The 22,491-nt window shown below is 35.7% G+C and overlaps 4 protein-coding genes across 6 annotated transcripts; 2 read left to right on the forward strand and 2 right to left on the reverse strand.

Moving 5' to 3' along the window:
• The first annotated feature begins 213 nt into the window (after positions 1-213).
• LOC110913530 lies at positions 214-6,035 on the forward strand. Its single transcript, XM_022158353.2, has 7 exons — positions 214-725; positions 1,463-1,551; positions 1,653-1,791; positions 3,302-3,397; positions 4,291-4,413; positions 4,495-4,754; positions 5,499-6,035. Exons 1-7 carry the CDS (start codon positions 545-547, stop codon positions 5,607-5,609), a joined length of 999 nt encoding a protein of 332 aa, XP_022014045.1. The 5' UTR covers positions 214-544; the 3' UTR covers positions 5,610-6,035.
• Positions 6,036-8,177: 2,142 nt separating this feature from the next.
• LOC110913537 (DPH4 homolog) lies at positions 8,178-11,902 on the forward strand. Of its 2 annotated transcripts, XM_022158370.2 has the most exons (3): positions 8,187-8,282; positions 9,014-9,068; positions 11,213-11,902. In XM_022158370.2, the coding sequence occupies exon 3, from the start codon at positions 11,239-11,241 to the stop codon at positions 11,743-11,745; it is 507 nt and encodes a 168-aa protein (XP_022014062.1). In that variant the 5' UTR covers positions 8,187-8,282; positions 9,014-9,068; positions 11,213-11,238; the 3' UTR covers positions 11,746-11,902. The 2 variants fall into 2 exon arrangements, with proteins under 2 accessions (XP_022014051.1, XP_022014062.1); XM_022158359.2 differs by lacking the exon at positions 9,014-9,068 and having other exon boundaries at positions 8,178-8,282.
• Positions 11,903-14,674: 2,772 nt separating this feature from the next.
• Positions 14,675-17,214, reverse strand: LOC118489262 (transcription termination factor MTERF6, chloroplastic/mitochondrial-like). Of its 2 annotated transcripts, none has more exons than XM_035986998.1 (2): positions 17,068-17,214; positions 14,675-15,762 (listed from the first exon to the last, which is right to left on the reverse strand). In XM_035986998.1, exon 2 carries the CDS (start codon positions 15,755-15,757, stop codon positions 14,765-14,767), a length of 993 nt encoding a protein of 330 aa, XP_035842891.1. In that variant the 5' UTR covers positions 15,758-15,762; positions 17,068-17,214; the 3' UTR covers positions 14,675-14,764. The 2 variants fall into 2 exon arrangements, with proteins under 2 accessions (XP_035842891.1, XP_035842894.1); XM_035987001.1 differs by having other exon boundaries at positions 14,675-15,775; positions 17,068-17,161.
• A 2,360-nt stretch (positions 17,215-19,574) lies between these two features.
• LOC118489265 (succinate dehydrogenase subunit 5, mitochondrial-like) lies at positions 19,575-22,050 on the reverse strand. The gene is made up of 4 exons (XM_035987003.1): positions 21,827-22,050; positions 20,340-20,650; positions 20,063-20,248; positions 19,575-19,820 (listed from the first exon to the last, which is right to left on the reverse strand). The coding sequence occupies exons 1-4, from the start codon at positions 21,975-21,977 to the stop codon at positions 19,764-19,766; spliced, it is 705 nt and encodes a 234-aa protein (XP_035842896.1). The 5' UTR covers positions 21,978-22,050; the 3' UTR covers positions 19,575-19,763.
• Positions 22,051-22,491: the final 441 nt, after the last annotated feature.

Here is a 22,491-nt window from a genome sequence, read left to right on the forward strand (position 1 = left end):
CAGCGTTTTTCAATAGTTGAGGGGTAAGACAACAAAATTTCCCTGGGAGGGGGTAAGAGTGCCAATCGTATATAAGCCTATAGGATCCGTATTAAATTGAAAAAGTACGGATAACCGGGGAGGGGGGGTGTGCCATTAGAAAACCCCTAATAGGCAAATAAATCTCCTCAAAAGATGTTTTTAATATAAAATGGAGGATAGTCCTAGAAAAATTTATAGCCTTTACCCCCAAAATAAGTTAACTCACATATCCCCCTTTTTCCCTTTCCAACCAAATTCATTTTCATTTTCATCTCGTGCAGATCATCAACATTCAACACATTCACACCCAAATCGACCCGACAAAACCCATTCACCACTTCCCTAATTCAGCAACCAATTTCTTTCCTTGATTGATCCGCCACACACACTGCCGTGCAGAGAGAGAAACCCAAAATATACTTACCGAAATCTATTTAAATAAGGGGGTTATTGATGATGGAATGAAGGAAGACACACTTGAACAACAACAACAAGAAGAAGAAGTTGGAAGAAGAAGAAGAAGATGGTGAGGCCTGAATTAGATCAGAGTTATTCAAACAATGGAAGAAGAGGGGTGCCCAAATGTTGTTCGTATAAAAGAACTACAGTTATCATTTGTTCGATTAATATTGTGGTTGCCCTTTATGTTTTTCAGAATCTTTATACTTCGCTTTACTCCTACTCATATCAACACTCACGCACTGGTAATTGCTTTTATATTGTTTGTTAGTTTTATTCATGATTTGGGTTGAGTTTAGATGAACCCTAATGTGGCTTTTTGAAATGGATGAGGGTTTTTTTTTTTTTTTTTTTTTTTTTGGGGGGGGGGGGGTGAGGGGTGGAGCCCTTTTGTTTGTATAGGTTAAAGTTGGTGATAATGTTTGTTGGGTTGGTTTGTTATGTGATGATATGCAGCCTGGGTGTTAAAAAGGGTGAGCCTTTTGGGGCGTTTTGGTCCCGTAAGCCGAGACAAAATAAGCTTTATTTACAACCTGAAACTACCTGTTAAAATGTCGTATTCGTAGCACAGCTATTGATAGAATGATAGGGTCCGGGAGGGTGGGATGGGGCGGTTTCTCGTCTTTTTGACGTATAAATTTGTTTATCAAGTTAACCTTTTTTTTGACCTTGAACTACATGAGGCGCGTCTTTTTGCCCCCGACGCGATTTCCGCGGTGAACTAGTTAAGCGCGCCTTCAAAAACCATGATTCTCAATTGGGTTTCTTGTACATTGTTCGTTTTTCACAAAAATATTTTAAGTGTAGATGAAATGCTTACTTTGGTTTTTGTTCATTTGGTTAATCTGTTTTTTTTTTTTTTAATTTTTTTTTTTTGTAATTAATATGCTTTTTTGCTGCTTTCGGGACTTGTTGGTTCTAGTTTAATCAAATATTTTACAAGTGATTAGTAATTGATTTTCATATGTGTTTTGATGTACAGCTGTTACCTACACTCCGGACCAGATTAAAAAAATGGAAGAATCAATGCGGATACGAAAACAATCTGAACCTAGAAAGCTCATTGAAATCGTAAGATTTGACTCTTTCTTGATTATCGATTTTTTTACTAATTGACGTGTGATAAGTGAGTTGATTGAGTTTGTGAAATTTGTTTGTTTGATTGGTTAAAGGTCAAAAATATTAAACAAAAACTTGATAGACGAGAAGACATGGTTGAATTGCCTCAACCATTGAAACAGAAATTGAGTAACGAGATCATAGAGCTACTGAGGGGATTGAATAGTGGTGCCAATACAACTTTACAGCATGGTAAGTTTATATTCAGTAACTTCACATTTGATGTTGTTTATCTTCTATATTATTGTATATATATGTATACCCCATAGTTGTCAATAGCGATCGTAGCGATCGCTATAGCGTGCTACGTAGCGTATATGTCCAGTGTCGCTATTTGGGTTGTAGTGATGGATAGAGAGAATAGCGACACTTTATTTATTTATTTATCTATTTTTTAAATATAATAGCAATTAAATATAGCTATAAAATAGCTGGATTTCGGTTTTTGTTAAATATACATGTAAAATAGCATATATACCAGGGTATTTTGATATAATTTACATAGAAAATTTTTAAATTTTTTTTTACTAGTGTATCGCTATTTATAAAATAGCCGCCCGCTATTTATCGCTCTTCGCTATGAAGCATATAGGTGCTTATCGCTATTTGTCGCTATTCGCCATTAACAACTATGGTATACCCTAGCTAGTATCCTATGTCGAATTTTAATTAGTTTTTGAAAAATGTGGTTAGCATAGAAAATAGAGAAAAGCTTGAATATTGATATCTAAGTGTGTATAATATAGGTCATTTTATGTTATTTTGTGGCATAAACCGAATATATTTAATGGATTAGCTTATACATGGAATCTGAGTATAAATGTTATAAAGCTAGCTTCCTTAATACCAATGATATTTGCAAGTATTTCCATTTAGGCATATCGCACAAACATTGCAAGTTTTCAATGTTTCAATTTGGTAACTTTTTTAGCACAGTTTACCTATTTACGCACATCGTTATAGAAATTTGATGATCCTTGATTTTGCCATTTTACCTAAAGTTGATAATGATATCCAATCATAGAAAAAAGGTTTTATTTATTTCTGCATTTGGCTTATTACCTTCACGAATTCACGTTAATTGGATGATATTAGTTTGCTCCACACAACTTTCCGAAATTCGTCGTTATTTAATAGTAAAACATTTTTCAAAATGGTGGTGAGACCTCGTAATCCTTGCTGGACATAGGGGTGTAGTCTTAAAAAGTGCACAATAATAAACTGTATTTGACTATTTTCTACTAGTCATTATTTTGCTTTAAATGTAGATCAAAAAAAAGGAAAAACACACTATTCTCGTTAGACTTCAGAAAACAGAAATAGAATCAACTTTCATGTGATTATAAATTATTACATGCAACTGCTGTTCAATGGTCATTCTTGCTCCAATTATCGGGTGTTTGGATTTCGTTTTTGAAACTGATTATTTGATTATTGCAACTTGAATTGTCATAGTCTTTAACGCGTGGATAAACATATTTTGCTTTTGATCATCCGAGTGTCAGCTTTAGATGATTAGTTCATACGGCCTGTAACAAAATGACCCGTATACACTTTCTTTTTGAGAGACTTTAATTTTATTTAACAAAACTTATCGCTTCTGTTCACAAAATATCCTTTTTGGTTATTTCATATAGTAATTAAATAAATAATTAAAACTCGTCAAACATCTAATTATTTTAATTTTTTTTTTGTTGCACAGAAGCAGTTGAAAGGTGGCGGAGGCAAAAATTAAAGGAAGCCAAAAGAGTTACTCGTGGGAAGGCTTCTAATTCATCAATCCTACCAGCGGAAGCAGGTCTTACTTACAATCTTTTATACACTATTCACGTATTATTTTGACTGTGATTATGTTATTTTGAATAATCATAATCAGCTGCAATATAATTAGACAATCAGTGTTTTAACAGATTCTGATTATTTAAGAAATTATAAAATGACCAAAATAAATTCTCGTGATTAAAAGAGGCATGAGGAGGGGTGCAAACGAGCCGAGCCCGACTAGGCTCGAGCTCGATTAACTTATGAGAGCTCGAGCTCGGCTCATTGGTAGTTTCTCAAGCTCTAGCTCGGTTTTTTTATTATCTATTAATTAATATATTAAATAAAAATAATGTAAATAATATACTCGTTTAGGTTCGCGAGCTTGATAAGTGAAGCTCGGGCTCGTTTACTAAACAAGCATATTTTTAGGTTCGGGCTTGGCTCGTAAACAAGTTTAAATAAGCTCGGCTCGTTTACTAGACAACGTGAAATAAGGGGTAAATATTATTAAATATTAATAAAAACTAATATTACACTAAGGCTCAATAAGGCTCGACGAGCTTCACATGACAGGCTCGGGCTCGATAAGGCTTGGCTCGTTTGAGCTTGTTCTCGACCAGCTCGCAAGCTGCTCGGCTCGTTTGCACCCCTAGGCATGAGCCAGATGTCTTTAAAACTGGATTGAAAGAACAGGAAATTATATTATTTTATCTTACCCTTTGATAATAATTTTGCCTACATCTAGTATGAAACTGATTATTTAAAGCAGAATTCGTTCATCGAAACATTAAATAACGATTAGGGTGAATGCAAAGTGCAAGAATCACTAAACGCAAATCCAAGCACCCGTTAATATATTCTGCACAATTCTGTTCTTGTCAACTTTGAAGCTGAAAAATCAAACATGACATGTGTGCATGTTTATAGGTATGCTTGCAAAAGCCTTGGAGTTCAATTGGGCCGAGCTATCAAACGATATCGGCCTCTGGATACCCGTTAATGTAATCAACAATGTACATGACGACAAACCCGAGGGTGAAGACGATTTTGGTAATTACATCTTCTACATTCTCTTTTTATAATTCTTCAGGCAATCGTAGAATCGCATTGACATTGACTTTGACTTTTTAGATGACATCCTTGCTGGACGACGGCTACCTCCTGAATGTAATGCGGAACTTCATACTGATTACGGTGGTCATGCGGTCAAATGGGGTCTAACTCATCATAAAGAAAGTGCGTATGAATGTTGTCAGGCGTGTTTAAATCAAGCTAAAAATGCAAGACCGGATGAAATGAAATGTAATATTTGGGTTTATTGCCCTGCTGAAGAAGGGTGTCATTCCCCCGATATATACCAACATAAACTTGAAGAATGCTGGCTGAAATATGTAAGTTTTTCATCATCAGCATGTTTTTTTTTTTTTTTTTTTTAATTTAGTTGAATGAAATGTTAGGTTAGATAACGTCTTGAAACGGGTGGTTTTTCGTATGGGTTGAAACGTGATGTGTAGGATTAGGGTGACCCGAATCCCTGATCAATTAATTGTCAATTTTTTAATAGAATTTTTCTTCAAAAATGTTTACGAACATTATATTAGTTTAACGATTTGAATAAAATGATTTAGGATATTATGAGGTTTTATGCATTAAAAATACAAATTGCACTTGCACAAAACCTCATAATATATTGAAGATATAAAATACTAAAAAATTCCTGTGGCAAAATGAGCAGTCAAGCAGGTTTGGTAACGGGTCAAAACTCGTTCGGGTTAACATGAGTTAAATTTGAAGTACGGTCAAAACTAGTTGGGTTGACCAGTTAAAACATATTTTTCATTCCCATTTTATTCTGTTATATATTAGATATGGTTATGAATCTATTCATTGATATAATCCTCCAAGCTAACTGTTTAAAATATACTTTGGGCGACTTTTAACCCATTTAAACCGTTTCATGTTAAGTTAAAAATTCTATTTTTGCTCACTAGCATGAATAAAGAATCCTGAATTTACCAACATCTACATCAATATGTTAAAAGTTGGCACCACTATAACAAGAACCTAAAAGCCGACTTTTTCTTATGATGAATGAAGTGACTCAAAACTCCCAATAATTTCCATTTTGCGTGCAGGCAGAAGAGCCGAAAGTGACTTTTAAGGATACATATTCAGAAAATTACAGAAGAAATCATCCGAACGCACCAATGGTCGTTCCTTGGGTCTCAGGTGTTATAAGTTCTTGAATGCATTCAGGCATCAAATTTAAGAAGACTAATATGAACAACACCGTCTTGAATGCTTGCATCTGCGTTCATATATGTATCTGTAGACTGTATTTGTATCTCTCTCTCTCTACCCTTATTCAATGCAGTTTTGGTAACCATGAGCATGTTTACTTGGATGTTTTTAAAGTAATGTGTGTTTGTGGATCGCGCCAGTGCTTTTAAAAGTGACAAACAACTGGAGTCGAAAGGGAAAAGTATGATGGGGCAATGCGAAAGGGTGTTGCTCTTTGAGTGTAATTCGAAAGGTTTTATGGGTTAAGAATTGGGGATTTAAGGTGTTTTGGATTATAATTTGACAGCCGTTTATAGTTTTATGTTTGATGACTTTTGTACCATTAAAAAGTTTGCTTACATATCTGTCTTTTGGTTTGGTTTGGTTCTCAAGTTGTGTTGTTCCTTGTAATTTGGTGGTGTGTAATTTAGGAACATAATTTTAACCAATTGGTAATTTGTTTAATGTAACAGAACTCGAGCTCGACTCGCTTCGCGCTCTATATCGAAAGCTAGCTGTCGGTATGTAAAGAGACATACAAAATGTGTTTATGATACATATGTTAAAAGGGGAGAGTTATATTGAGAATGGATGAGAAAACCAATCTAAAATGCAAGGTTAAAAGAAAAATTTACTCTTTAAATAATTCATCTTTCCTTTCAAAATCACTCTTAATAAGTTTTTTATAGATGTGTAAATACAATAAATTTACACGTATAAATGTCAAACTTACAATGTTTAAATTTTCTTTATTTACGGATGCATGTAAATTTGAACGTGTAAATTTCTAATCTTCTATTCGAATAATAATGATAAGTGTAAAAAGAAATTTTGAATTTGAATTGTTTTTGACCAAGTTCTCGTGGTTTTTTCCATTCGTTCTCATGGTTCTTGCAATATTTAGCGTTCTCATTTAAACCTTATCCTATGTTAAAATAATCTTTAACTATAGCGTATTCTAAGTATTATTTTATATGCAAGTATGGTTGTTAATGAGTTGATGCTTCCGGAAGTGTTCCAAGTTTGATCTCATCCTAAGCTTTTTAGAATCGATTTGTGTCAAACTTGCTTAATCGAGTTTGACACAAATGAAAATGCTTGAACCTAGTGAAACACTATACTAAGACCAGCCATTCACTCTGGTATATGATAATGTTTACTGGTTTTGTCATGTATTGGACTCATCGTTAGGACAAGTGATCCTAGCTCTAGATCAGTGGGGTGCCATAGTGGTAGAGGTGCACAAAACAATTTTTTTCTCTAACTAATCTGGTTAACTAAACCATCGTTTCTCATTTTTGCTTTAACCGGTTCGGTTAATAGCCGATTTTTCTTATTTTTTTTATTATTCGTTTTAACTGGTTCGGTTAATAACCTGTGTTTCCCTATTTTTTTAACTTTTCGGTTTTTTAGGTTAACCGGTTAAAAACCGGCTTTTACTAAAAAATCCTAACCAGTTACGATCCCAGGGCTAAAAATAACCACTAATCGGTTACTTTTCAATTAGTTATGAAATCGATTTGTAATTGGGTTATTTTGTACGACTTAAGAATTTGCGTCCATCGCATCCACTTCCTTAAGAAATCTGCTTGTAAATATATAGTTAACCTGTTGTGTTTAGTATAAAACTATAACTAAGGGGCTGTTTGAAAACTTCTGAATGGGTAAATACTGAATCAGTAAGATTGATTTCTGAACTATTAAGTGTTAGACTAGTAACAGATCTAAACCATTAAGAACCAATATAATGCTTAACCGTTCAGAGGCAAATATCTAACCAATTCAGATAAGAGGTCTTAGTCATTCATACTCAATATAATGCTTAACCATTCAGAGATTCAAACATTTGCTCGCGAAACAAACAGTCTGAATCATTAAGTGCTGAACCAGTAAGAGGTTTGAACCATTAAGAGCTAAACAAACAACCCCTAAGCTTATTTGTTGTATCCTTAGGCGTCTAAATACTTTTTTGTTATTATTATTGTTATTTTTTTGTGGCTGATTGTCAATGAATACTGGGGGTTTTACATGACAATTTATCGTAACTAGTATTAAGTTGCGGTGGGGGTGTAAAGTGTGTCAAATGGTACCAATATCACACCATTGTCAGCAACCAGCGCCATTGAAGTTGCGGCGTGTTAATTCAAAAAAAATTAGACTGTAACGTAAAACATTAAAAATAATAACTAAGTTGATTTAGTACACGCGCATTGCGACGAACCTGTCAAACGGGAAAAAAATAGACGACGTAAAAACATTGAACCATACACGCACATCTTGTCGTTTTAACTCGCAAATTTAGAATGAAGCGTAAAACGAAACGTAAAAACGTTGAACCACACACGCACATTATGTTGTTAACTTGCAAAATTTAGAACGAAACGCAGAACAAAAGTTTTTCGAAATATGAAAAGTATAGTGAACCAAAGTTAAAGGTAAAAAGTTTGTAAGATTAAACCGCAAAGCATTTTGAAAACCACCTTTTAAGTATTGCGTACAACCACTCAATCCATTGCAAATTTATAGTATGTAAACATGGTGGGCTACTGATGAAGCATAGAAAACCCCACATAACAGCCGGCATCAAATAGTTACCAGACGGCGGTTGCTCCCACCGATTCATCTTCCAATTAGAACAGGCAATTTTCTATTCTAGTTATCTTATCTAGTAAATTGTGGTGAACTTAATTCTTTTTTTGGTGAATTGAAACCCTTTGTTATTATGTTGGAAATTTTGTATTACTCTTATGAGAAATAGTCCGTATAATAATGTTAATCATTGAAAGTTATGTTGATACTGGATTCGGGGGTTTGTTACACTTAGTTTAGCAATAGATCATTAAAGTAACAGAAGACACTATGTGAAACTAGGTAAGCTTATTATATTATAAGATTGAACAACTGAGGGTGAACAGTGTCTCTCCAAATTCAGTGGCGAAGATTTCCGACCGGGTGTCGAAAACGTATATACCTTATAAAATTATAAAACAGGGGGTCGAAAACGTATATACCTAAAAAGTTCTATACGAAAACTGAGCGAAAAGTTCAGGGGTCGCCATGGGTTATTTTGGGTAATAGATTATTTACAAGGGGTTTAAATTGACTTAGGGGCTGTTTGGCAATTTCTGAATGTTTAAGTGTTGAGCATTCAGAGGCAAATGTCTGATCAATTCAGATAAAAGGTCTTAACCATTCAGACCTCAGTATAATGTTTAACCATTCAGATGCAAATATTCGAATCAATTAGGATTCATATGGACTTTAAATAATTAAATATTACACCATCAGTTAGGATTCCAATACCTTCTCCTGCCCTGCTAGATCATAAAACATTCAACTGAGCTCACATAATTATAATATTCATAAGCAGGACCTAGGGTTTCAACGGTTCTAACAACTACAAACACTCAAATCACCAAATTCAGGTGATTTTTTTCATCAATTTGCATCGTTAACTACTTGTACACAACAATTTCATACAGTTTAATCGAATTCATGCTGTTTGTTTAACTTAATCTGCTCTGCATTCACCACACAAATTACTCTGTTTGTTTGAAATTAGTTTTTTTTTTGAATGCCACAATTGTGCTAGTTATTTATTTAATTTTATTCTGTTTGAGTGCTGTTTAAGTTGCTGATTGTTTTGCATTTGTTTAGGTTGAGGGTTTTTTTTTTTTTTTTTTTTTTTTTTTTTTTTTTTTTTGTGATTAAATTTTGCTGTTTGTTAGAGTGTTTGAATCATGAAAAGGTTTGATTGGGTGAATATATCATGCACACACAAGACTGATCCAGCAAATTGGTTTTGTTTATTATTCTTGTGTTTGATTTGTATGTTAATATCTGCATCTATGTTGTCGAAAGCCCTTCGGGCTTGCGTTGGTACTTATGCACGTATCATGATCTCTCATATACAAAAGGTCATCACTATAGTTGCAGTCATAGCTTCCCTAGGTATTCGAACAACTGTATTCGGAGCACTCTTTGCGCCTTGAGTGTGCATTACGCCTTTGACAACTATGACCTGCACAGTGAAAAAGGATGCACATTATCAGTTTGTGTGGTTTGATTAAAACAAACAGGAAGTACAATTTAAGGGAGAAGTATGCTAGATTGCTAAATATTTATGATACTAGAAAGAATTTTGTACAACATAAATGGCGTTCGACTAATTGTTCTTTTTATTTTTATTAATTTTGTTTTATTTTTTTAAAAAATTATTTTTATTATTTAAAAAAATATATAATTTTAACATTTTGTTTTTTATTGTTTTATTATTTAAAAAAAAAAATTCTTATCTTAGTTATTTATTATTTTTTTACTTTTTTCATATTTTTTTTTTGTTTTTGTTTTTTTTTTTCATTATTATTATTAATATTATTTTATTTTTAGCTCATATCCTAACCCAAACTCATCTTGACCCTATTCCATCCTGACCTTTTTTTCTAATATACCCATCCTGACCCAACAACCAACCCATTTTGCCACCTTTATGTGAAACAAATGAGAGACACAACTTGTGGTTGTAATTTGTAAATATGGTTTAGGGGCTGTTTGGCAACATCTGAATGGTTAAGTGCTGAACCAGTAAGAGGTCTGAACCATTAAGTGCTGAACCAGTAAGAGGTCTGAACCATTAAGAGCCTGTATAATGCTTAACCGTTCAGAGGCAAATGTCTGACCAATTCAGATTAGAGGTCTTAACCATTCAGACTCTGTATAAATCTTAACCATTCAGAGGCAAATGTCTGAACCATTAAGACATCTGCTCGTGAAACAAACAGTCTGAACCATTAAGTGCTGAACCAGTAAGAGAAGAGGTCTGAACCATTAAGAGGCTCATTAAGAGGTAAACAAACAGCCCCTTATTTGGTTGTATAGAGAGCAACGCCTCACGTACGTGATGCACGCACCTTGGCTGTTGAGACCTAGAACGCCTTACTCTTTTTTAACCAATGTGAGGTATGCATGTGCGTTGGTAAGTTCGGTCACGGCTAGGGGTGCAAACGAGCCGAGCCGAGCCCAAGCTCAACCAGGCTCGAGCTTGATTAACTTATGAGAGCTCGAGCTCGACTCGTTGGTGGGTTCTCAAGCTCGAGCTATGCTCGGGCTTGACTCGTTTATTATCTAGTAATTAATATATTAAATAATAGACTCATTTAGGCTCGCGAGCCCGATAAGTGAAGCTCGGGCTCGAGCTCGGCTCGTAAACAAGTTTAAATAAGCTCGGCTAGGCTCGTTTACCAGACCACATTACATAAGGGGTAAATATTATTAAATATTAATAAAATCTAGTATTACACCAAGGTTGGACGAGCCTGTCGAGCTTCGCATACCAGGCTCGAGCCCAATAAATAAACGAGAGTTTAGCGGGTAGAGGTTGGAATTGGCGAATTCGGGCTCTCGTTAAATAGGGTTACAATGGGTCAAACGGACTTCAAATCGCATGCAGTTTTAACTATTAGTTTCTAAATAAACCAAACATGTGGTTGGAATGTGAAGTCTATGCTTTAGAAAGTTCTTTTTACAAGCTATGGAGGTTATGTGCTCATATTTATTCATGTATTTGCAGGAAGAGGCTTTTGAAGAATCTTGATCATGCAATTAACCGGCAATCCAATCCATTACAACGTTCTGAACGTAAAAGAAGACGCAACCCAAGAAGAAATCCGTACAAGCTACAAATCCGCTCTCCTCATTTCCCATCCAGATAAGCTACAGAAAACATCCGAGACCACAAATTCTGAATCAAAATTTCTCCAAATCCAAACGGCTTGGGAAATCCTAGGAAACGTAAAATCACGGGCATTATATGACACGGAGCTTCAGATGTCAAGACAAGATGATGATGCCGTTGCAGATGAAATCGTGGTAGATGATCTGATGGTGGAAACTGGCGGCGATGTGGTGGAGCTTTTTTATCAGTGCCGGTGTGGTGATTACTTCTCACTCGACTCTTCGGAATTGGGAGAGATGGGGTTTGAATTATCGATGAAAGGAGACAAGGTTTCCTTACAAGCGCATAATACTGCTGACATGGCATCGATTGTGCTGCCTTGTTGTTCATGTTCGTTGAAAATCCGTTTAATGATTAGTAAAGATTAGCCTCCTAAACCTTAAATCTTGAAATTAAGCGGGGATTTTGAGAAGGTATTCATGTTCTTGATTAAATTTTTGGCAAGATAGATGTATAACTGATTTGATTGAATGTGACCATTATTGTAACGAGATGGAGATAGAATGGAAGTATTGTTTTATTGAACCCTGCTTACAGTTAAGGGAATGCATGGTGGTTCAAAAAAATTGTTTATTTTTATAAAGTTTAGATATGAATTATAATAGAAATAAGGGAATATTTCACATAATAGTAACCAAGTTTTAAAAGTGTTCTAATTAGGTTACTGGTGTCGTTTTTGTCCCAATTAGATAACTTAACATTCAAATCGAGTCATGTCCTTTTTTGCACGTGTCAAGAAAAAAATGAAGCATAAGATGTTAGGGTCGAATTATTTTAATATATGAAATTATATTTATTAAAAATAAAAACTATTTAATTACATTAAAAATTAAAAAAAACAAGTTACAATTCACGTCATCACTCGACGTTAGCATCAAATAAAAGAGAAAAAAGAAACAAAAATCCACATCACCACGGTTACCTATGAAATTGATGAAAAAACCCTTAATTTTAATGAAGAATGAATATTAAGTGATCTGATTGGAACACTTTAAAAACTTGAGTGACTTAATTGGAACACTTTTAAAACTTGGTTACTATTCTACAAATTTTGCAAATCTGATTGGGTTCCCTGCCATGTTCATACATGGGTTTAATTATTGAAGCCAATATGAACAGAATTGGGAACTGGAGTCCGGTGGTGGAAGCGTTCGATAGGAGACTCCTTATGGAAAGAATGTCGTTATCGGTGGGCGGCAACTGGTGGTGGTGGTGGTGGACGGTGGTGGTGGTGGTGGTGGGTGGTGGACGTGGACGGTGGGTGGTAGTGGTGGACGGTGGTGGTAGATGATGGTGGTGGGCGGTGGTGGTAGTGATGGACGGTGGTGGACAATGGTGGTGGGTGGTGGTGTTTAACCCCCTGCAGCCCTTAGAACATCTTAGAAGTGGTTGGGCCAAGTGACTTGGCCCAAGTCTGCACCAATAAGAGCTCGCGCAGACGTTAACGAAACTAGGGATGAGCTCGGTACCAACCGGTACCGGTACCGAAAATCTCCAAAAGTGGGTACCGGTACCGAATATACCCGGTACGGTTCGGTTGGGATGAGCATTTGGTATCAAATATCGATCCCAATCCCGTACCGATCCCGAAAATACCGTATCGATTTTTTTCGCTACCGGAAGCGGTATCCACTTTTTGGCATTTTCGGTATCGGTATTTTCGGGATCGGTTTCGGTTCGGTACGTTACCGGTAAAATACCGACTTTTACCTTCAAATACCGCTACCGTACCGATACCATACCGATACTGTACCGTACCGACATATTTCGGTATCGGTATCGGTACCCAGTCTTGGCGAAATTCGGGATCGGGGATTTTCGGGATGGGGACGGTATCGGGGCGGGATCAGGATTTGCTCATCCCTACGGTTCGGTACCGGTACCGATATTTGAGGGTAAAAACCGGTAAATACCGGTACCGAAAATCTCAAAAGTCGGTACCGAAAGTGTACCTGGTTCGGTAAATTCGGTACCGGTACTGGGTACCATTTGCTCATCCCTAAACAAAACGTCTTTGGAAAAACAAACAGTTTGCAGATGACAATGTCTACGCGTGATCTGCGCGGCACAGACAGAAGAGCCTGTGCAGATCTTTTTTAGAATAACAAACACCACCTAAGCTGTGTGGTGAAGAAGAAGAAGAAGAAACAAGTGATCACTTCCTCGTGTCTTGTTACTTCGCTAATCGGGTTTGGCATGCAATATCCAATTGGTGTCGCATCACTCTGATTTACGCCCCTTTTCGATTAGAGACTTAGATTTCAGTTTATAAGAGTTGTCGGATGGATCATCGCCTAAAGAAAGTTATTCAGGGTATAGTTTTAACGGCATGATGTATTTGAAAAACTAGGAATGAAGCGGTGTTCTCTTCCAAGGAAGCTAATCAACAATGGAGGAAATCAAGTCCATTGATCCCCTTTTAATCATCTTGTTTGGCATAATTGATGTAATTTTTTTTCTCCTTCGTTTGTAGCCCGTTTTACTAGCTTCTTGCTAGTTATGTTAATGAAATTAGCCGTTAAAAAAGCATATATATATTTTTTGGTTTTCTTATACAAACAAACAATGAAATATTTCAAGTAGAGGTGTAAATGAGCAAATTTTATAATTATACCTAAAGCATAAGCCTTGCTGGGGTTTACTCGTGTATTAATAACTATTTATTTATACATATTTATAATTAATTTATATATATTTCAAATTCTAGTGCTCAGCATTATATGTATTATTCACTTATTTTTATCAATAAATATATAAAGAACATAGTTAACTGGCATTTTTGTTGCTGTGGTTTGTTCACTTTTGTCATTTCAGGTCAATTTTAAAAAATGCACCAGTTTCCTCCCTCACTGATATACTGGAAACATGCCACTTCAGTCCAAAAATTAAAACCCAGTTAAGTCAGACAGGTTAAATCAGGTTAAATGAAGGGTATTATTGTCAATTCATATATATTTATTTTCACCTTATTTTATGAATTGACAATAATACCCTTCATTTAACCTGTCTGACTTAACTGAATTTTAATTTTTGAACTGAAGTGACACATTTCCATGGAGGAACCTGGTGCTTTTTTGAAAATTGACCTGAAATGACAAAAGTGAACAAACCACATAGACGAAAATGACAGTTAACTCTAAAGAATATTTAGGTTATGAAGCCTAGACTCCAGCTTCTTTATCATATGAACTTTATTAAACTCAAGCTTGTTTAAATTTGGTTTAATTTGAGCTTTTAACAAGTCAATCTCGAGTGGGCTTACGACCGACTCTCTTCGCTTACTTCCCTAATTTCAGGTCAACCAAACAAAAAAATATGAATACCAGTTTAAAACTGCATACAACTATTTTACATCAAAAACACATCAAAGGTAACTTAGAAAACTCCTTACACAAATTTCTCAACCAAATCAAACCTAGAAACAAACTTCTTATTATTACAATCCAACATTTCACTCAAACTGCAAGAGATATTCTTCTGCTTCAAAATCTTTTCCCGCCTCTCGACCCGTTTCTTCAACCCGTGCTGAAAAAACTCTGGATAACTTGCAGCCTCCTCGATTCGTCGACCCATTACCTCTACCAAAAACCTAATCCTCGGCTCTAACGAGTTCTTAACACTCTTAATCAAAATAGGCGGATAACGGGCCACTATAGTCGCTATCTGTTGCGAATCAAACCCGCGTGTCTTAAGGTACTCAAAATTCGGTTTCAACACCTTGTCAACGTCTCTACACAAAACTTCCGGAAAGTTAATCGCCACATGTTGAAGATCCGGTTTAGTTACACCTAACGAAAGTAAAAACTCGGTTGTCGGGCGTAACCTTTTCTCAACATTGTAACCCATGATCGACGGGTTTTTAACAAAGATTTTACCGATCAACCCTTCTTTGGTCAACCCGATACCCGCAAGAAAGTCAACCACCCCAGAAAGCTTCGAGTCAATACTGTAGCTAATAATTCTTGGGTTATGTAGAAGAAGTTTACCGAGCTGAGTTCCTGACACCCCGAGTGACTCGAAGAACCCGAGAAGCGGGCAGAGTTTTTCTTCCACGCTGTGTGTTAAAATGTGCGGGAATTTTGTTATAGCGGAAGCAACTTCGTGTTGTTTTGTGGATAATGTTGTTAGACATTGTACCATGGGGATGAGTTTTTCGTTTAAATCAAGAGTCATGATTCGTGGGCATTTTGTGACGATTGATGGAAGTTTTCTTTCGTGGATGCCGATTTTTTTTAAGTAGTCCCAGTTTTCGGATAAGTTTTCTTTTCGGACACCTTCGAGGCGCTTGCATTTTTTGAAGATTTCGTGAATGTTTTTGTCGTCAAAACCTTTGTGCTTGAAGAACCACAAGGTGTTGTTGTGTGTGTTGCTCATGTCCATATGCCCTGAAAAATGAGCCTGAACCGTATTAACCAAATCGAAAATAACTGAGCCTAAACCGTGTTAACCAAATCGAAAATAATAATAGAGCAAAACAAAAAACAGATGGGTCGGTTTTGGTTCTATCTTCTCATAAACCGAAAATCCAAACGAAAGTGTCTTTAGAGCAAGTTGGCCGTTTGAGATCCGGATGGTTTGGTTTCCATGGTTTGGTGGTTTAATGGTTCGGTCCGATGTGAAACTTGGAACTGGCCGACAACAAGTATATGTATTGTAATCATGAACATCTTTATCATTTATTTTTATATAAAACCAATGATTTTGAAAGAAAAGAAATTGTTAAAACCATGATTTTAAAAAACGTTTGAGGCGTGCGCCTCCAGGCGCGCCTCGAGGCGAAACGGCCAAAAAACGAGTCTGAGGCGCGCCTCATGGTGTTTTTAATGTATATGCGCCTCAGAGGGGCTGAGGCGCTAAGAAAGCTGCGCCTCAGGGGATTTTGATAGCGGTTTTTGATGTTTTTGACTTTTTGTGTCAATTTAGCATTTCATGTCTTTTTTAAGTGTGTTTTTGATGATCTGGTGATGAAATTAGTTAGTATTATTATTATTTTTATAATGTATATAATTTTGTATATTTATTTATTAATACCGCCTCGGCCTTACGCCTCGTTTCGCCTCGAGGCTTACGCCTCGTGAGGCGAAGGGAAAACGCCTCGACACTTGTTTCCGTTCTTTTAAACCTTGGTTAAAACAGCTATACCACGAAAATCAAACCTTTAAACCGCCAAACCAGGCTGGTCCGGCAGATCAAACCACCCATTCAGTTCGGTTTGTCGTTCCTTAAAATGTTGTTAGCGTTTTGGCCCAAGGTTTGTGTCAATAGAGGCCGAACCACACCCCTAGACCAAACCATAATTTGTGATTTGATTGGAGGGTAAAACCGACCCATACATTCAAGAAAAAAAAAGACAGTGTATATCATTTTTCATCTAATTTTTAACAGAAAATCTTCATTTTAGCCTGTTAAATTGAATAAATTATAAAACAATTCATCAGAATTAGTCATGTTTTAGGCTTAGCTATCCAGAAGGTATTTTCAAATCAATGCTAATTTAACAGACTTGTAATTCAAGTGGAATGTTATCACCTGTTCCAATTCCCCCAAAACATTCACTGAAACTTAATTGATTGACAATATCTGGTTGTAAATGAAGTTCGAAGGTACAAATTCATCCGAATTTCATCACAACACAAGACGCTAATCCAAACGGACAAAATGTACGGAAGAACGGAGAATAAAGGACTTACCGGAGTTGAGAAAACCGCCGGAAATGAATACCGCAGGAAGTTCCCTTATCCCTACACTTTTGCTGCGTTTCTACTTCTTTAGCTGTGGAGTTTGCGTGAAAAAGAAAATGTTTTTATTTTTAATTTTTGTTAACCTGAAGGCCCAAATCATTGTGTGGCCCAAAAATTATGAACTATTAATGAAGTGTTGTGTGGCCCAAAAATTATGAACTATAAATAGTGTTGACAATTTTGACACGACACGATAATACGACACGAACCTACACGAAGTTATCATGTTTTGTGTTTAACCTTAACAGGTTGCGTGTCTAAAACAGGTTGACACGATAAGACCTTAACAGGTTTCGTGTTTAAACAACCCGTTAACCTGTTAAGATCGTTAAGTACATGTTAATAATTAAAGTTAAATACAAGTATTATATGTGGGCGTGGATATAGGGTCATCAATTGTGGGACTTGGGATGAGTTATACATAAACACACGATGTTCTTTTTCCACAATCCAAACCCTAATTTTTAAATCTATCTCACAAACACCACCATTCACAATTTGGTTCATAGCTTCCACAATTCGGTCGTGTTCGTGTTTTAAACAGGTCGTGTTGATGTCTTAAACAAGTCGTATGATACGTTGGTAATTTTTTCATGTCTTAACGGGTCGTTTCGTGTAACTTGTTTATTAATAGGTTTTGTGTTTCGAAAATCTGACACGATAAGATTTCGTGTCGTGTTCGTTTTTACGTGTTTCGGGTTCATGTCTTATCATGTTCATGTCTTAACAGATCGGGTTAACCCGTTATGTCAGCCCTAATTATAAATGTAGTGATTAGAACTATAACTCTAACATTAGCTTTAAATTAGCTTATAGCTTATGTTATTAAAAACTTTTTGGAAAAATATTTTTGTAAACTAGTTGAGCAAGACTTGTGACTATTGATCTTGTATTATTGAACATGGATTGGATTATCATCGATTGGTTCCGTCGTTTATTAGCAAACGACGGTTAAATCAGTTGCTTGGTTTAGGGGTTTGACCTGTTTTTTATGTTATAAGATTAAACTTTGGATCTCACCCACATAATGAGATTTGAACTTGTGGTCTTTCATAGGTCAATGCCGTTGATGTATTTCTGGTAGCTAAACTAGATACTTTATGCTCAAAAACAAATCCTTATTAGTTTGTTTTTACTTATAGGAAAACAATTTGCCGATTTTTATTCTTTTAGATATAATTACCATAAGAATAAAGTATATAACACTTGTAAAATTTTCAAGTTAACTATGACGTCATTTGAATTTTGAATCCGCTTCAACCAATCCGGCTAACAAAGCATAGTTTGACCAGTCAGATAATATATCAGTTTTCAAAACGTTGGTATTACTAATTTATCAATGAAGCAATAGTTGTGCCTAGTGACTAACATCTTGGGGTAGGAAGTCCTGTATTCAATTCTCACAAGAGAGTTTTTCTCAGATTTATTGCTTTTCCGCTGGAATTAGCGTATAGGCATTATTGTCTAGTGGAAATGAATATGATCAGGTGGTTCCGCTGACGACATAATGATACTCCAGTGGTCTTGGTCCAAACTTTGCGTTAAAAAAAGAAGTGTGCAAAGGTATTAGATCAAGTAATAATATGAGATAAAGATATTATATGGTGTATAAATATCTAAATCTTGGTACATTATTGTGCAAAAAAAGTAGTATTAAGTTTTGGAACCACTGGAAGATTAATAGGGGGAATAATGCTAGACAAACTGACTGGCATGTGGTCGTTAGGCCAAGTATTCTTACGCGTACGAAGCATAGTTGTTAGGCCATACTTTTGGAGAGAGAAGGAAGATGGCAACCGGGGATTTGCGGCTTAGATCAGAAGTAGCATGTTCTTTTCTGGCATAATCGCAAATACTGAGGTAAACCTGCAAGCCTTAATCGGTTTCCCGGTCGTTTCGATGCTTTTTATATTGTAATCAAGTCTAAATATATATATTTCAATTCTATTAACTTAAAGCTATTTATTCAAAATCATATTATAAAGCTATTTATTAATTTATTTCAAATAAACTACTTATCATGTTTTCTAACAATGAATAGTGAAAAGTTAATACTGAAAAGCTCACGGCAACGCCAATGCCCTGCTAACCAATGAGATCGGGTAAATTACAGCTTGTGCTGGGCATGTGACCTTTATGAGGTTATGACATGAAACCAATGGAACCAAGATTCAAACCTAGACCTCTACTAAAGGGGAATCAATGCTCACCATTTCACCAAGGTCTTTATGCATTTTGAGTACACGCTCTAAACGGCTTTTGATCCATTCAACCCATTTTTCTCACAGATAAGTCTTCTAAGTTTATTACCCATTTGACATGTCAAAGAAAAACTATGACCCAGATTCACCTACTTATTACCCGAAAAACTACAACCCGATTTCACCCATCACGGCTCAACGGCTTAGAGAACCTACATGATGACTCAAGTTTGGTATCTTGTAAGCATAGAGCAGTTGTTGGATCAAGTTGCATTAGAAGATTATAGTACTTGGATAGATTCTAACAACATGTATCTTCTGTTATTATTCAGTTGAAATGCAGAGACCAATATCCAACATTGGTTAAAACAAATAGAAACATAACCTGTATGAACATAGCTTCTGAAGACAACAAACATGTCATTATGTATCAATCCCTCAGATTTATGCCCGGTGCTCAATATATGAACCAGAAAGTCCAGACGTTCCAAGAACAGTCACCTGCAATTAGTAAACAAAATAGTGTGTAACAACGTAATTACCAAAATTAGCCTAAATATGCATAAACAAATATTCACTAGAATCACTACTACATGTCCATAGATTCTAGGTTGTCTGCTAGACATAATGTCTTAAGCTAAGGAAAGAAGGTCCATCATATCATATATTAGGTACAAAACAACATTAGGATCCACCACCAAGGGAGTGTGTGTGGGAGAGAGAGAGAGAGAGAGAGACTATACCTTTCCCCAATCGCCACCTAGACCACTGCATCTCATTTTCAGATGTATCAGTTTCATTCCCAGCTCATTCTCAACCTTTTTCCTCAAATACCCTTCATCTGCTCCAAAAGAGTCCAAATACGCATAGTAGCGTCCAAACGCTACACTTAACGCATTAGCAACTTCATCAGACAACGGATGAACATTCTGCAAAATACTTTAACCATTTAGACTATAAAAATGCAAAAAAAAAAAAAAAGTTACACACAAACCATTCACTAAATGTTTTTAAAGTCACCTCGCCGCTCATTCCAACACTGTCGTCAATTTCCATTTTCAAAGTCACAAGAAACCCACTGAACTCTTCAACTGCCTCTGCGGCCCGTAAAAGGTTGGCTAACGCCTCCTGGCTAGACTTGTCTTCAGTGTTTTTAGACAATGCCCGTTTGGTTTTATTAACCACCGTCTCGGGTAACTCATCCCAGTTTACAGCCATAAGCTCCTTAAAAGCAAGTTTAATATCACCATCTTTTATGTCTGGTAAGTGCGTCAAGCCATCACTGAAACAACGCGTGCTTCCAATTCCCATTGCAAAAGGCAAACGACTTTCTATACATCGAAAATATCAGAATCAGTTATCCGTTTATTGAAAAGTGACGTTAAGATCTATGCACAGGTATAGTATGAATAATCAGATTCTAGCTAAATTGTAGTAAACATAATGATTTGCACAGAAATTAGAAAAACATAAACATTAATAAGCTGATCTTACATATGTATATCAATAACATGAGTAAACTGCCAAAATGGTCCCTGAGGTTTGGTCACTTTTGCCACTTTAGTCCAAAACTCAAACCTTTTGAATCTAGGTCCCTGTGGTTTCAATTTTGTTGCCATTTTCATCCAAAAGCAAAATTTGGTCAGATTTTTTAGTTAACATCCAGTTTTCTTTTTTTTCTTTTTCCTCCCTTTTAGTGAAGGACAAAATGGTCTTTTTTTTAATTTGTTATAATAAAACGTTAAAAGACCATTTTGCCCTTCTTTAAAAGGGAGAAAAAAGACAAAAAAGCTGTCTATATTTTGATTTTGGATGACAATGGCAACAAAATTGAAACCACCGGGACCTAGGTTCAAAAGGTTTGAGTTTTGGACTAGTGACAAAAGCGACCAAACCTCAGAGACCATTTTGGCAGTTTGCTCCAATAACATAATCAATAGAATTTCATGTAATTTCCTTAGTTATTGTACATATCTGGAGCAAATTACCAGCATAAATTCTAATCTGTCCGTCGTCAGCTGACCAATTGTACTGAGACATTCATTTAAACATCAACAATTTACTCAAACTCAAACACGATTCTCTACGAAAATCGTATATCAAAAATCCTAAGCGAGATCATTAGCCCTAACAACATATGATATCACAATAAAGCACAAATTACACAGATCAATGTCAATTTTTCAAGTTCATACTTTCATTTAAATATCAACATTAACTTATAATCAAACAATTCTCATTCATTACCGAAACAGTATTTCGAATATATCCTAATCGAATACCAACGAATTACACAGATCAATTTTAATTCTTCAAGTTTATACTTTCATTTAAAAATAAACAATTTACTTAAAATCAAACAGGATTCTCTACTGAAACAGTATATATTAGCCCTAAAATCATATGATATCATGATAAAGTACAAATTACACAGATCAATGTATCTTTTCGAGCTTAAAAAAGATAGATGTATAAATAATAAAAAGAATGATACAAAAGTAAGTTACTAGAAAGCGTCCATGACGGAGAGTGGAGAAATTGGTGGGTTCCACGGGGGAGAGATTGATGGCTGCTGTTTAAGGCGGCGGTGGCGGTGAAAGCTATAGATCTCCGTGAGATCGAACGATACAAGGATCTCATCATCGTCAATTTCACCATGGCTGCTGCAAACTCAATATTCGAAACAACCCTTTCGCGATGCAGAGGTGAAAAAAACCGATATGTTAAGTTTACACTAAAGCTTTTACGTTTAAAGATATGTACCAAGGTGGTGTTTGGGATTCCTTATTTTACCAACTTATTAACTTATTTACTTCTTGAAAACATAAAAAAGGACTTTTAGAGTGTTTGGGATTGTATGTGATGTGAGGCAAGAAGTCAATAAGTTAGAAATTCTGACTTATTAACTTCTCAAAGAAGTTGAAAAGGAGTTTTCAAAAGGAAAGCCAAACATGCCCCAATTTAACCCTTCAGAATTTATCCCTTAGCAATTAACTAGAAAAGGGACCCACCGCGTTGCGGTCGGGGCCAAATATATTATCAGCCAAATGAGTCGATTGTAAAAAACCAAAAGAAATCGAAGCCAATTAAGTTTGTTTATATCAGTCAAAGGAAATTAACAGTGTATAAATATCGGTTGTTTAAATCTTGTTATCGGTCATCAAAGAACCAT

The sequence above is a fragment of the Helianthus annuus genome, chromosome 2, assembly GCF_002127325.2.
Source record: "Helianthus annuus cultivar XRQ/B chromosome 2, HanXRQr2.0-SUNRISE, whole genome shotgun sequence".
NCBI classification, from domain to species: Eukaryota; Viridiplantae; Streptophyta; class Magnoliopsida; order Asterales; family Asteraceae; genus Helianthus; species Helianthus annuus.